The sequence below is a fragment of the Myotis brandtii genome, unplaced genomic scaffold (genome assembly GCF_000412655.1).
Source record: "Myotis brandtii unplaced genomic scaffold, ASM41265v1 scaffold312, whole genome shotgun sequence".
Taxonomy (NCBI): domain Eukaryota; kingdom Metazoa; phylum Chordata; class Mammalia; order Chiroptera; family Vespertilionidae; genus Myotis; species Myotis brandtii.
In genome coordinates, this window is record NW_005361955.1 from 2,324,123 (window position 1) to 2,336,674 (window position 12,552).

The 12,552-nt window shown below is 57.2% G+C and overlaps 1 protein-coding gene across 1 annotated transcript in view; it reads left to right on the forward strand.

Annotated features, from left to right (window-relative positions):
* The window catches only part of PLXND1 (plexin D1), a 56,801-nt gene that overhangs the window by 10,556 nt on the left and 33,693 nt on the right, over positions 1-12,552 (forward strand). Inside the window, exon 4 of the mRNA XM_005870125.1 lies at positions 9,745-9,921. Coding sequence (XP_005870187.1) covers positions 9,745-9,921 — 177 coding nt within the window. The remainder of the gene's footprint in view (positions 1-9,744; positions 9,922-12,552) is intronic.

A 12,552-nucleotide genomic window follows, 5' to 3' on the forward strand; every position in this document is an offset into this window, starting at 1 on the left:
CTTTTAATCCCCCCCCCCCCCGAAACAGAATGAATTGTTATCCCCGATCTACAAAAAGGGGACACAGGCCCGGAGGGACGCAGTGACTTGCCTGCGGTCACAGTGGGTGAAAGGTGGAGCCGGTGCCTGGCCGCAGAGTCTGTGATCCTCACCTTTAATCTCTGGGTCCTCTGAAAACACCGGCCAAAGGCGTGTGTGAGCCAAAGGGCCCCTGACGTCCCAGTGGGAAGGGGTGAATGGGTCCATTTTAAAGGTGGAAAAACTGAGGCCCAGGGAAGTTCTGCTCCCACTGGGGCTGCTCTGGGAGTAGTGAGAGCTTTCTAGTGGGGCCTGTGGAACTGCCAAACCCCAGTACCCAGCATGGTCCCAAGCAGGGGTCAGGCCCCCCCACCCCCGCCCCCAAGTGTGGGGCCCCTGTTCCCCAGGACTGCAGCTACCTTCACCTACCAGAGCCCAGCACCTCCTGGGCAGCATCTCCTACCTGTCTGTCCTGCTGGTGGAGGATGCTCTGAAGTGTGGCAGTATGGTGGGGTGTGGGGGGGAGGCTCAGCTTTGTTACATGGCAGCCCCCGAAAGGGATGAATCAGACCCTGTCCCTACTCTCCAGGAACGCCCCCCCCCTCAGATGGTCAGGGAGGAGATCATGACAAAAGACATGCTGTAGCCAAAGCCACACACTGACCAGCCTCATCTGAGGAAGTCAGGGAGGGCTTCCTGGAAGAAGGTGACGTTGGAGCAGGACTTTGACAGATGGGGCTGGGGAAGGCATTCCAGGCAGAGGACACAGCAGGGGCAGAGGCCCAGAGATGTGGTAGAACGTGGCTTGGGTAGCAGGCAGAGATGAAACTGGGAGTGTGTGGGGTCTGGGGTGTAGGCCAAGGATTTGGACACTGTCCTGTGGGCTGTGGAGAGCCAGCAAGGGTTTGGGAAGCGCGAGACAGTTGATCTGTTTCTAGAAGGGACCGTGGGTGCGAGCCCCGAATTAGTCCTGCCAGGTGCTGGCAGAAGCAGGAGGCTCTCTCTCAGAGCCCGCCCTTGCCGCTGGACCAGGTGACTCCCCAGGGCCAGCTCTGACAACGGTGTGGGGATTGCCATGGAAACCAGCAGGTCTCCACATGGGGACAGGCCTGGAAAGTCCCCTGGCGCCAGCCACGTGGATTTGGATCCTGGCTACTACCCCTAGAGTGAGTCTGTTTTCTTCCTTCCAAAGCCCGTGTTTGGGCCAGGGCAATCCAGACGGGCCACCAGGACGATCCATACGGGCCTTGCACTGCCCACTCTCCTGCCAGATCCAGACGGGCCACCAGGGCGATCCATACGGGCCACCAGGCGATCCATACGGGCCTTGCACTGCCCACTCTCCTGCCAATACTCCATGCCACCTGGATCCACCCATCTCTGGGCCCGTGTGGCTCGCCCCGCCCACTCCACTGTCCTTTACCCTGAAATATAATAAATCACGTGCTGGAGGAGGGAGGAAGCTGTAAGCTCCATTACGAGGTTCCGTGAGGCCCCAGTGGGGCGTTAATCATATAGCACTTTCTGCTCTGATCGGTCAATAATGGGGGGGCAGTGGGCGAAGCCTCGAAGTGGAAGCCAGGCCTGGGAAAGGAGCTAAAGGGGGATCAGCACCACCCCCGCCCCCGAAGCCCCTCTCAGGATGCGTCCACCGTCTGTGTTTGAGCCTCCAGAAGTGGACATTTCCCTGATGGGCCTCAGTTTCCCCAGCTTGCAACCCAGGGCATTTCCAGCTCCAAGTAGCCACGCTCCCAGCAGCTGTGGGCAACGCCCGACAGAGCCGCTGATGACAGGCTGTGGTGAAGGGCCAGGACTCTGGAGCTTGCCTGCCTGGTGTGAAGCTCCCATCTAGACATAATGGCTGTGTGACTTGGGGCAGATCCCTGCACCTCTCTGTGCCCCGGTTACCTTTGCTGTAAAGTAGCATCCATGCCTTAGGGCGTGGTGAGGGTTCAATGAGGTTATGTAGGCCCAGATCTGCGCACAAAGTAAACAGTAGCTGATTATTATTGTCATGTTGTTGATACGACTGTATTGTTATTACTAGAAGCTGTCACTTCCCAACTAGGGGTTGGTCCCTGAACTGGGATCTGGTCAACCAGAGAGAGGGACCCACGTGTCACGTCCATGTCTCCAGCACCTGGGACTTGGCCCAGGGATGTTTGCTGGGGTCCCCAAGCCAGCCCTGTCCCCTCGGCTGCACTCACAGCAGTTGTACCGTGACTCTGGGACCCAGGCCAGCACCCTCTGGGGAGGAGAGTGTGAGTTCCAGTCTCTAGGGCCCTGGAGCCCAGGAGGAGGAAGGCAGCCTGTGCCGGAGAGGCAGCCGCTGCTCTCAGCTTCTCCTGGCCTGCACCCCCTTCAGGGAAGAAGCTGGGACAGAACTGTTCCGGGTAAGGAAGGGCCAGCGCCACTGCACTGCCACCCCGCCCCCATTAGAGCTGGTGGGAGGGAGGGACTTCTCACTGGGGCCAGAGAAGAGTCGCTGGCTGCCCGTCCCACACTGTGCTCCTCTGGGACCCTGGGGGGAGGGCTGGAAACGGGGCCAGGCTGGGCTGGAATGAGAAACAGCTTCAAGCAGGGGGAGCGGAGTGTCTGGGGGGGTGGAGGGGGGCACGTCCAGCTAACAAAACAATGGCTGCTTGAGTCAGCGGCTGTGGCCTTCGTTCCCAGGCGGGCCCTGAGCGGAGCAGGCCCGGCCGGCTCCCAACATCCGGGCGGCACTGCCGACCCCGCCTCACGTGGGAAGTGGGAGAGCGGCTCGTCCTGGGGGCTCCCCACGCCTCAGGCATCCCCGAGCGTCTGCCCGGTGGCCTGCAGAGCCACCTGGGAACGTTTGTTACGGTGTTGCTGTTACTGTCCCCACTTTACAGATGAGGAGACTGAGGCTCAGAGAGAATGGGGCACCCCGCCGTGTTAAGAGCCATGAAGCTTGGCACATTAGGGGCCTCGGCTTCCGTCTGTGCGGGGGACACAGCAAGAGTGTGTGGGCCCCCTGCTCCCATCCCCATCCCAGGACAGCCAGGCCTCTGACCTCAGCCTGGGGGCTGTCCCTCCAGACTGTGTCCAGCCCCTCTGCAGGCCCCGGCGTGTTTGTGGGTGGGTGGACACTTGTGTTCAGGGCAGCCTGGCTCACACAGCCCTTCTTGATGGTGCCCAGTTGGCCTGGATGACCTCAGGGCCCTGGGCCTGGGTGACCTGCCTCCTCCAGAGAGGGGGTTGGGGAGACCGCGCCAGCTTCTCAAGCTCCGGAAGGGTCTGCGTGAACTGCTGTGGCCGTTGCCATTGGCCAGTTCACCCTCCTGATTCAGGCAGCCGGGGGCAAGGTGGGGAATTACTGCGCTGTGTGTTCTGCGGGAGCCTCTGCCCCTCTGTGTGCCTTCGTTTCCCCCTCCATGGCTTTTGCTCTCCAGCTCAGAGCCAGGCCCCCTATTGTTCTCTGGCCTGTTGGCCATCCTCTCCAGCCCTGGCCCGTCCAGGAAGCGGGCGTCTTGATCACCCACAGGGAGGTGCTGGTATTTCCTCTCTGGGCAGCAGGCAGCTTCCTCCTTGGCATGGGGGCCATTGCGAGAGGCCCCCCAGGATGGAGTCCATTCTGACCTCTCCCAGGGCCAGCAAACAGTCGCCCAGAGCTCTTTCCATGCCTCCGTTTATCCTCCGTGCAGGTGTCAGCTCAGTGGACTCCTAGCCCAGTAGGTACAGTGTCCAGAGAGGCCCCACAGACTGAAGGGGGAGGGAGGAGTTTGGGTTTGAGAATCATAGGTGTGCCTTCAAATCCTGACCTGACCACATGTCCTTGGGTGACCTTGAGGACACTTTCCCCTTTGACCTCAGCGCTTCTGAAGAAGTATGGGGGAGGAGTTACTCAGCTGGGCTTTGCAGGAAGCAACAATCCAGGCCCTTTTGTCTGGGCCTGGCTTTTGAGGCCCCCATTACATTGCACCTGCCTGGTCCCTGTTGGCTCCCTCCCCCCTGCTCCTTGTCTCTGGGGCATCTCCCGGCTGCTCCTCAGCTGTCCACGCTGAGGGAGAAGGAGTGGCCGGGACAGGAGGTCGAGGGAAGCAAAGGGTCTGGCCAGACCCAGTAAGACCTTGAGGGCCCAGGAGCAAAGTTTGGGTTTATGTTGAGGGCACTGGGGATCCATTGAAGGCTGTTGAGCTGTGGTGGGGGTACAACCTGTTTTGGGTTATTTTTTTAAAATAAACTTTTTATTTTGGAATAATTTTAGATTTACAGGAAAGTTACACAGATAGTTCCTACACACCCTTCCCTCAGTTTCCCCCATTGCTAACGTCTTCCGTTACCATAGGACCGTGGTCGGCAAACTGCGGCTCGCGAGCCACATGCGGCTCTTTGGCCCCTTGAGCGTGGCTCTTCCTAAGCCTTAGGAGTACCCTAATTAAGTTAATAACAATGTACCTACCTATATAGTTTAAGTTTAAAAAATTTGGCTCTCAAAAGAAATTTCAGTCGCTGTACTGTTGATATTTGGCTCTGTTGACTAATGAGTTTGCCGACCACTGCCATAGGACATTTGTCTAAAAACTAAGAAACCAACACAGGTAATTTGCTCTCAGCTAAACTCCAGATTTTACTCCACGAACGTCCTTTTACTTTTCCAGCCCCCCACCCCCTTTGCATTTAGTGCTTCGTAGTTTGAAAGGTTCCTTTTGGCTGCTGTGGAGGTGAGTGGGAGGTGCCCGCTTAGCCCCAGCCCAGGAGAGGTGAGCGGAGGGCCATCTGTAGTCCGCCCCTTAATACCCCAAAGTGTGCTTTCCGCTCCTGGCAGTGAAACCTCACTTGCCCAAGATCGCAGTTCAATAACAATAAAAAACTTGAGGCAGGAAGATATACAAAGTCCCAACAGCCGGTGTAGTCTCTACCTGGGACGGAACCACGGGGTCTTGCAGCCTGCCGTGGTGCCCACCATCGCCGCCTCATCCTCCTCAGAGCGCCACCTGCGGTGGGACTGAGGTTTGGTGGGGTCTGCGGGCAGGATGTGGGAGGCCTGAGAAGCGAGGCTCTTGAAGCTCTTACTCCAACTGGCTTCCTGGGGAGAGAAAGTCAACACAATTACAGCTGGTAGTGAAATCGATATGTCAGAGTTTTAATGGGAGAGTGGGCAGAGCTGAGCTTTGGCACCAGGAGGCAGCTAGCCGGAGGGGTCAGGGAGCGTCCTGCTCTCAGAAAAGAGCTGAGACCAGGGGCTGCTGCTCGTCCCATTTTAGAGAGGGGTAAACGGAAGTTCTTAGAGGAGTCAACACTAGCCGCCGGGTGTTGTCTGGGCCTGGACACCTGCCTCCCCTGTGTGGCCACACGCAGAGTAGGCGTACGATTGACCCATAGTTTTCCCTTCGTTCTCCAGCACTCAGCCTGGCAGTGTTGCTCTCAGTCTCCCTGCTGGGAAGGGAGCAGTTGTTCACACTTTAGTCAGAATTAGTTTTCTTTCTTTAGTAAATACTCACCCCAGAGCTCAGTCTCTGCCCTGGAGTAGCTCATGCACAAGCTACCGTGATAAATGAAGGGGGTGACGGGCACGGAGCCTTCACCGAGGAAGGGGGGTTGTTTTGAGTCACACTTCGAAGGCTGGCTAAAAACTTACTGGCTGGGCACGCCTGGCAAAGGGAACTGCGGGGTGAAGACAAGGACTGAGCGGCTCTTAGATGCGGAAAGGGCACTGGCCGCTGAGGAAACAGCATTGCGAAGGTTCAGAAGCCCTGGAGGGGAAATGTGCCCCCATTTGAGGAACTGCAGAAGATTGGTGTCTCGCCGCAGAGGGTGGGGCACAGGGAAGAAATGAGACTGGTGGCCTGACCAGTTGGCAAGACCCAGATCACAAAGGCCTTGGGTGCCAGGCTTGATACTGAGGACAGCTGGGAGCCAGAGCAAGGTTGGACTCCGGGGAGGGCCGGCCAGTTTTGCTCTTGGAAAGGTGACCTTTGTGGGTCGCAGGGAGCTGCTGGGACAGTCCAGCCCTCCCCCCACCGCCGGGGGAATTACTGTTTCTGACAGGCCCACGCGGAGTGAGACTTGAAGGGAGGCGGGTGCTAATGAAGGAGTTCCAAGCAGTGTCGTCTGGTCAGAGGGGTATTTTGGGCCCGTGGAGCCGGCCTCCCCAGGAGACCAAGTTCGGCTGAGGCCACACTTGGGACAGCTGCCTGGTCCCCAAGCCTGCTGTCCCCGTTTTCCGGCCGGCAGCCCCTCCCCCAACAGGGGAGGCATTTCCCGCTTCCATTCTTGAGCCAGTTCAAAGCCTTGTGATTTCCCCTGGCGGTTAGGGCGGCCGATGGGTTACTTCTCCTTTAAAAAAAATTTTTTTTTAATTTTATTTTTAGGATGAGAAAAAAAAAGTTGGAGCAAAGGCTTTTTAGAAAATTCCTTCGGCACAGAATTAATGGCTTGTGAACGTCAGGGCAGGCAGGCGAGAGCCGAATTCCCAGCACGCTCCCCCCTCATCGTCTCTGTTGCCCTGGCCCACAAATCACCCGGAGCTGGGCGCCTGTCCGGCTTTTCCCAGGACCCCCCGCCCGGGCTGGCCGGGACCCCCCATCGCAGGGCCCAGGGCAGGAAACCTCAGAGGTGACAGCGGGGCCTCAGGTCTCCCTTCCTTCCCAGACTCCCGGAGCTCAGGGAGGAAGGTCACGCCCTCTGGGCAAAGGTTTGCCATTTTAATTTTAAAACAACTTATTGTTTAATGATGCAAGTAATCCATATTCAGTGAAGAAAAGTTATGTAACCCCGAGGGAGAGCGTCCCTCCAGGCCTGAGTGCAGACAGCCCGCTCGCCCCCTCCCTGCAGCTGCGGGGTGGCTCAGGGGGCCTGGCTGGGGTAGGCAGCTGGGGAGGAGGTGCAGTGCCCCCTCTCCAGGGCTGCCCCAGCTCGGCACTCACACAGGACGGAGTGGGGCAGAGCAGGACTGAAGCCGAGGGACCAGAGGGAGCCAATTACAGCTGACCCCTGAACAATGCGGGCTTGAACCACATGGGTCCACTTACAGGCGGCTTTTAAAAAACGTACAGTTGGCCCTCTGTATCCTCATGTTTTGCATCCACATATTCAACCAAGCACGGATCAAAAACACTGTTTTGCATCTGTGTTTGGGAGTGCGTGGATGTGGAGGGCAGGCTGTGTGCATTATTCTGTGACGTTTTATATCAGGGACTTGAGCATCCTCAGGTTTTGGATACCTAGGGACGACTCGGGGAGTCAGAAGTTATACGCGGATTTTCACCTGCACAGGGAGGCAACACCCCTAACCCCTGTGTTGTTCAAGGGCCAACTGTATATGACAACCCGGGGAATGGCACCTCGGGCAGAGGGAACAGCAAGGGCAAAGGCCCTGGGCAGGACCCAGCCTGGAATGTGTGAGAAATAAATGAGGCCAGTGTGGCTGAAGTGGACGGGTGAGGGGAGGAGGGTATGGAATGGGCTTGAAGGTCCCAGGGGCCTGATGGGAGGGAGGATTTAGGATTCAGGGTTTATTCTGTAAGTCACCAATAGAGGGTTTTAAACGGGGAAGACCTGCTTTGCATTTTAAAGGGCTCACTTGGCTGCTATGTTCTGGGGAAATGTGGGGGAACGAAAGGCCTCCTGTATGAGAGAATGGTCGCCTTACCCTTAAGGGGTCGGAGGGAGTCAGGTTCAAACGCTTTTTTTTAAAAAAATATATATTTTATTGATTTTTTACAGAGAGGAAGGGAGAGGGATAGAGAGTTAGAAACATCGATGAGAGAGAAACATCAATCAGCTGCCTCCTGCACGCCCCCTACTGGGGATGTGCCCGCAACCAAGGTACATGCCCTTGACAGAAATCGAACCTGGGACCCTTGAGTCCGCAGGCCGACGCTCTATCCACTGAGCCAAACCGGTTAGGGCGGTTCAAACGCTTTTGAGGTAGGCATGATTTGCCCGATTCCACTTTATAATAATTGTAGTGACGATCATATCAGAAACAGCAATAGTATCTGCTAACACTCTGAGCATTGACCATAGGCCAAACCTGCTGGGAGTGCTTTTCAATGAATTATCTCATCCCAGCCCCTAGGAGGGAGGTGCTAGAGATGCACCCATTTTATAGCTGAGTATACTGAGGCTCGGAGAAGTGACTTGCTCAGGTCACCTCCAGCCATCCCACGGAAGACTACTCCACTCATGGGTTCTTGCCCAGGGCACCCCAGCCCCACCCCATCTCTAGACTTCGGGCTCAACCTCTCAGGGTTCTGCTGGGAAACAGCCCTTGCCTAGAAGCCCATGAGGCCACAACTATGTTTATTTGCTCAAGGACAGAAGGACCCAGTATTTATTGTTTTCTTTTGAAAACTAGTTGAGCTTTTGTGCAAACATCACACAGGCACATAGTCAATGGCTTAGGTTTGCAAAAAGCACAGATACGCAAAAAAAAAAAAAGCCTCCCTAAGCTGTACGTTAAAGCCAGTTTCAATGCTATGTTCTGGTGACCTTCTGAGTCCCTGTTCCGAGCCTCTGAAGCCCACGCCCTGGCCTCTGGGGGCCAGTGTGAGTTCAAGTCTGCCGTCGGCTTCAGTCTGTGGCATTGAGCTGGTGATCTCGAGCCTCAGTTTCCTCGTCTGTGACGTGTGGCCTCAGAGGGCCTCCGGGTTTCAGGGAATTGATGTCTGTTCCCAGCAAACCTGACATGGTTACTGTCATGACTTTTACTTTGTTGTTTATGCATCTGTTTTACCAAAATGGCTCTGACATCCCGTAATTCTTCTGTCATAATCAGGTGTGTGTGTGTGTGTGTGGCACTAAGGGGCGGGAGTGGCTTTTCGGGACGATGTGCCATCATTTATGTAGTTTCCGGCTCAGTCCTGTCAGATAGGAGGTGGTGTCCCCTATCCGGTCTTCTGAACTGCGCTTGTATCTGCATCCTTGTGGATGTGCACAGTCATCTTCTCAAAGGTGCTTCCTGGGATCTGCTTTGTATTTTTGGAAACTTTGAAAGGGCCACCTAGACCTGGAGGAGGATGGGAAAGGTGGGGGCAAGTCCGGGAAACGGCGGGGCACGGGGATCAGAAGCCGCAGCCGCCATGCTCCTGTGAGGTGGGGCTGGTTTGCTACCCAGGGTGGCACTGGATTGATCTGGATGGTGGGACTGGGGGTTTGGAGGCATCTAGCCTTGATTTTCCCATCAGTAATGTGGGTAGATGAGGGGATGTGTGCTTGAGGGGAGGGGAGGCCTCAACCTGGAGTCCTGTGAGCTGCTGGGAATTGGAGGTGGTACTGGGGCCAGAGCAGGGGGGCTGGGAGGAGGGTACCCCATGGTTGCTGTGGGGACATAGCTGAGGCAGAGGATGAGTCTGGTGTGGGCTCCTCTGCTCTGCCAGGCTGTGACCAGCCAGGAGGAGCAGCCTGCTATTACAAGGGCATGAGGGTATGTAAGGCTCCCCCTATCCCAACCTCCCCGCCCCCTGCACACTGACCTGTCCCTTTGCCAGCCCTTCTTACCCCATCCACAACTCCTCCGGAATGGCTCCTATGGACCTGAAACATCATCTTGGGGAAATTTTGTGACTAAAGCCAAGGTCAGGGGTCAGTCTGGGGTCGGGGGCGGGACCCTGCTCGTATTAGGGTCTCAGCCCAGAGCTGGGCCTATAAAGCAGAAGCAAGACTTTAAGGCTCCGCTGCTGAGCCCGGAGATGCACACCGTGCGGGCGGGGAGCGGGAGAAGGTTCTGGGCCGAGGTCTGATGTGCTGCTTCTCTTCCAGCTGCAGCCAGAGCAGTTGGACTGTGGAGCCGCCCACCTGCAGCACCCGCTGTCCATCCTGCAGCCCCTGAAGGCCACGCCCGTGTTCCGAGCCCCGGGCCTCTCCTCCGTGGCCGTGGCCAGTGTCAGCAACTACACGGTGGTCTTCCTGGGCACAGCCAGTGGGCGGCTGCTCAAGGTGAGGCTGGGGCAGGAGGCCGGGAGGGACGGGGGAGGAGGCCGAGGTCCAATATTAGCCGTCATGTCCTCCAATTTGCCTAGCGCTTCAGTTCACAGAGCATTTCCACATCTGTTCCTTCCCCTCCCACTATGACAGCAAGTGCCCTGTGGTGCAGAGAAGGGAACCCGCTGCCAGGGGCCAGCCCTTCCCTCCGTGTCTGCGCCGGGGCTTTGAGGCCATGGAGCTGCGGCCAAGTCTCTGGGCTCTGCCACTTTCAGGCTGTTTGACCCGGGGCAACGTAGTTCCTTTTTCTGGGCCTCACTGGCTCCATCTGTGAAGGGCTGTCAGCCCTGCCTCTTGAGACGGTTGTGGGGCTTTGATGGGGGAAGGCCACCGCCTGGCAAGTGGGGGCTGTCATCCCAGTTCCCCTCACCCCCACCCCCAAGGTGACTGGTTTCCAGAGGCAGTCACACCCGGCCTGAGGTTTCTGGAGCTGGGAAGGTGAGAGGGATCCTATTCCCACCATGGGGCAGGATAGGTGGGGCCTATTTCAGGCTCCTAGGGGAGGGCCTGGACCTGCCCCCCTCAACCGCCTCCCTTTCCCTGCCTGTCGAGGAAGTCAGCTGCCTGGCAGGACTTCAGTGTGCACCAGGCCCTGGCCTAATGGACTCAGATCCGATAATCCAATTCCCTCAGCTGCCCAGGCAGACGGCACAGGCTGGGGCTAGGGTGGAGTGGGGTGCGGAGCCCAGCCCACCTGGCCCTGGGACCCTTGCTGCACCACTCACAGTGTGGGGGAGAGGCCAGGTGTGGGGGGTTGTCCTCAGCCTTTGAAGCCCCCCATGGAAGGCCCTTACACAGTGGGGCTCGTGTTTTGGGGTCAGATACTTGGATTTGGATCCTGGCTCTGCCACTCCCAGCTGTGTGTCCTGAGTGAGCCTCCGTTTCCTTGTCCGTCATGTGGAAAATGAGCTGGACCATCCAGGACTGTGGTCAGAGTCTCCTGCGATGATGCCTCTGTGTGTGGGACACAAGGAGTCTCCGCTACTCCCTGCCCATGAAGCTGCAGTTATTAAGCACCCACTGTCTACCCAGCCTCGAAGGGCACATCATGGGCATTTCCTCTTAACTTTCACACCCCTGCAAGGGAGGCAGAGCCATGATTCCCATTTCACAGATGGGGACACTGAGGCTCCGAGAGGGAAAACAGTTGCCCCCAAGTCACACAGCAAGAGCTGGGCTTGAATTCAGGTCCAGCTGGCCCAGAGCACATACTACCCCTCAACCCACCTCTTCACCCACCGTCCTGCTCTGTGAAGACTCTGTCTCCCACCAGCCTGGGGTTGAGATCATAATACCCAGCCCAGGCCCTGGAGCACAGTAGGTGCTCAATAAACATTTGAAGGAGTAGAAATGAATTGAGTGTCTGCTGGATGCGTGGGGGTGGGGCCGGGGGCAGCATACTGAACCTGGGCCAAGCTGCCTTGGACAGACTCTGCCAACAGGCCACCTGGGACTGGCGATGTCTCAGGGGCTGGAAAAAAGCCTGTGGGAACCTGGGGAGAAAGTAATTTCATTTTGGTGAGTGGAGGGCATGCGGGCAGCTTTTCTGGAGGAGACACTGGGAGAACAGAGGTTGGCCTCATTGGCACATGGGTGGGAGGGGGAGAGAGATTCCAGAAGGGAGCACAACTGGGGCAAAGGCCTGGAAGTGGAATTTGTGAGATGGGTTGAGTGAGTGGAGATGAGGCTGGCAGTAAGTTAGGGTCAGATCATTAGGACTTGCACAAGTTTATTACATAATCAGGAAGGACTCACTAAAGGTTTTAGAGCCCACAGAGGAGGGTGGGCAGCAGGAAGCCCCAGGAAGGCCCTGACCAGTGGTACGAGCCCAGGCCTGGTGCCGCATGCTGGGAGGAGTAAGGCCAGTCGAAAAAGAGCAGATTGAAGGGACTCTGAGGGACACAGAGGGGCCCGCAGCTAGAAAAGCTCCCGGGCCCCAGCTAGTCCTGGTTGCCCTCCTGCCTGGACACTGGACCCCACGACCCAGCTCCAGCCTTGGACTCTGGGGTCAGACAGGCCGAGGTTGTATCGTGACTCTGAGGAGTCTTCATTTTATGATGCCTGCCAAGTCCCTCGGCCTCCTTGGGCCTCAGTTTCCTCATCTGCAAAATGGGTGTGAGGGGGGAGGCATGAGCAGTATGGCCCCATGGGCACTTTGCATGCATCTTTTCATTCAGTGCTCCCCACAGTCCTGTGGGGCAGGGACTGCCAGCCCCATTAGCTCAGGAAACCAAGGCCCATAGACGGGGAGTGCCTTGGACAACTTGTCCGTTTTACAGCTTGTAAATGTCAAAGCCAGAATCCAAACCCAAGTTCCTGCTCTTGGGCGTGACGCCAGACAGCCTCCCAGAAATGTTTATAACTGTAAAGCCCGCACGTATTCACAGGGTGGGATGTGTTGGTGAGGAGCAGAGAGGGAGCTCCTGATAGGAGCACAGCAGAGGCAAAGTGTGGCGGCGGCTGGACCCATCGCCCTTCCATGTCCGTGATTTCCCACCAGTCCTGGAGGGTCCGAGAGGATGGGGGGGCTGAGCCCCGAGCCTGGGTCAGGTCCCCTCCGCCAGGTGACAGCTCCCCTGCGTTTGG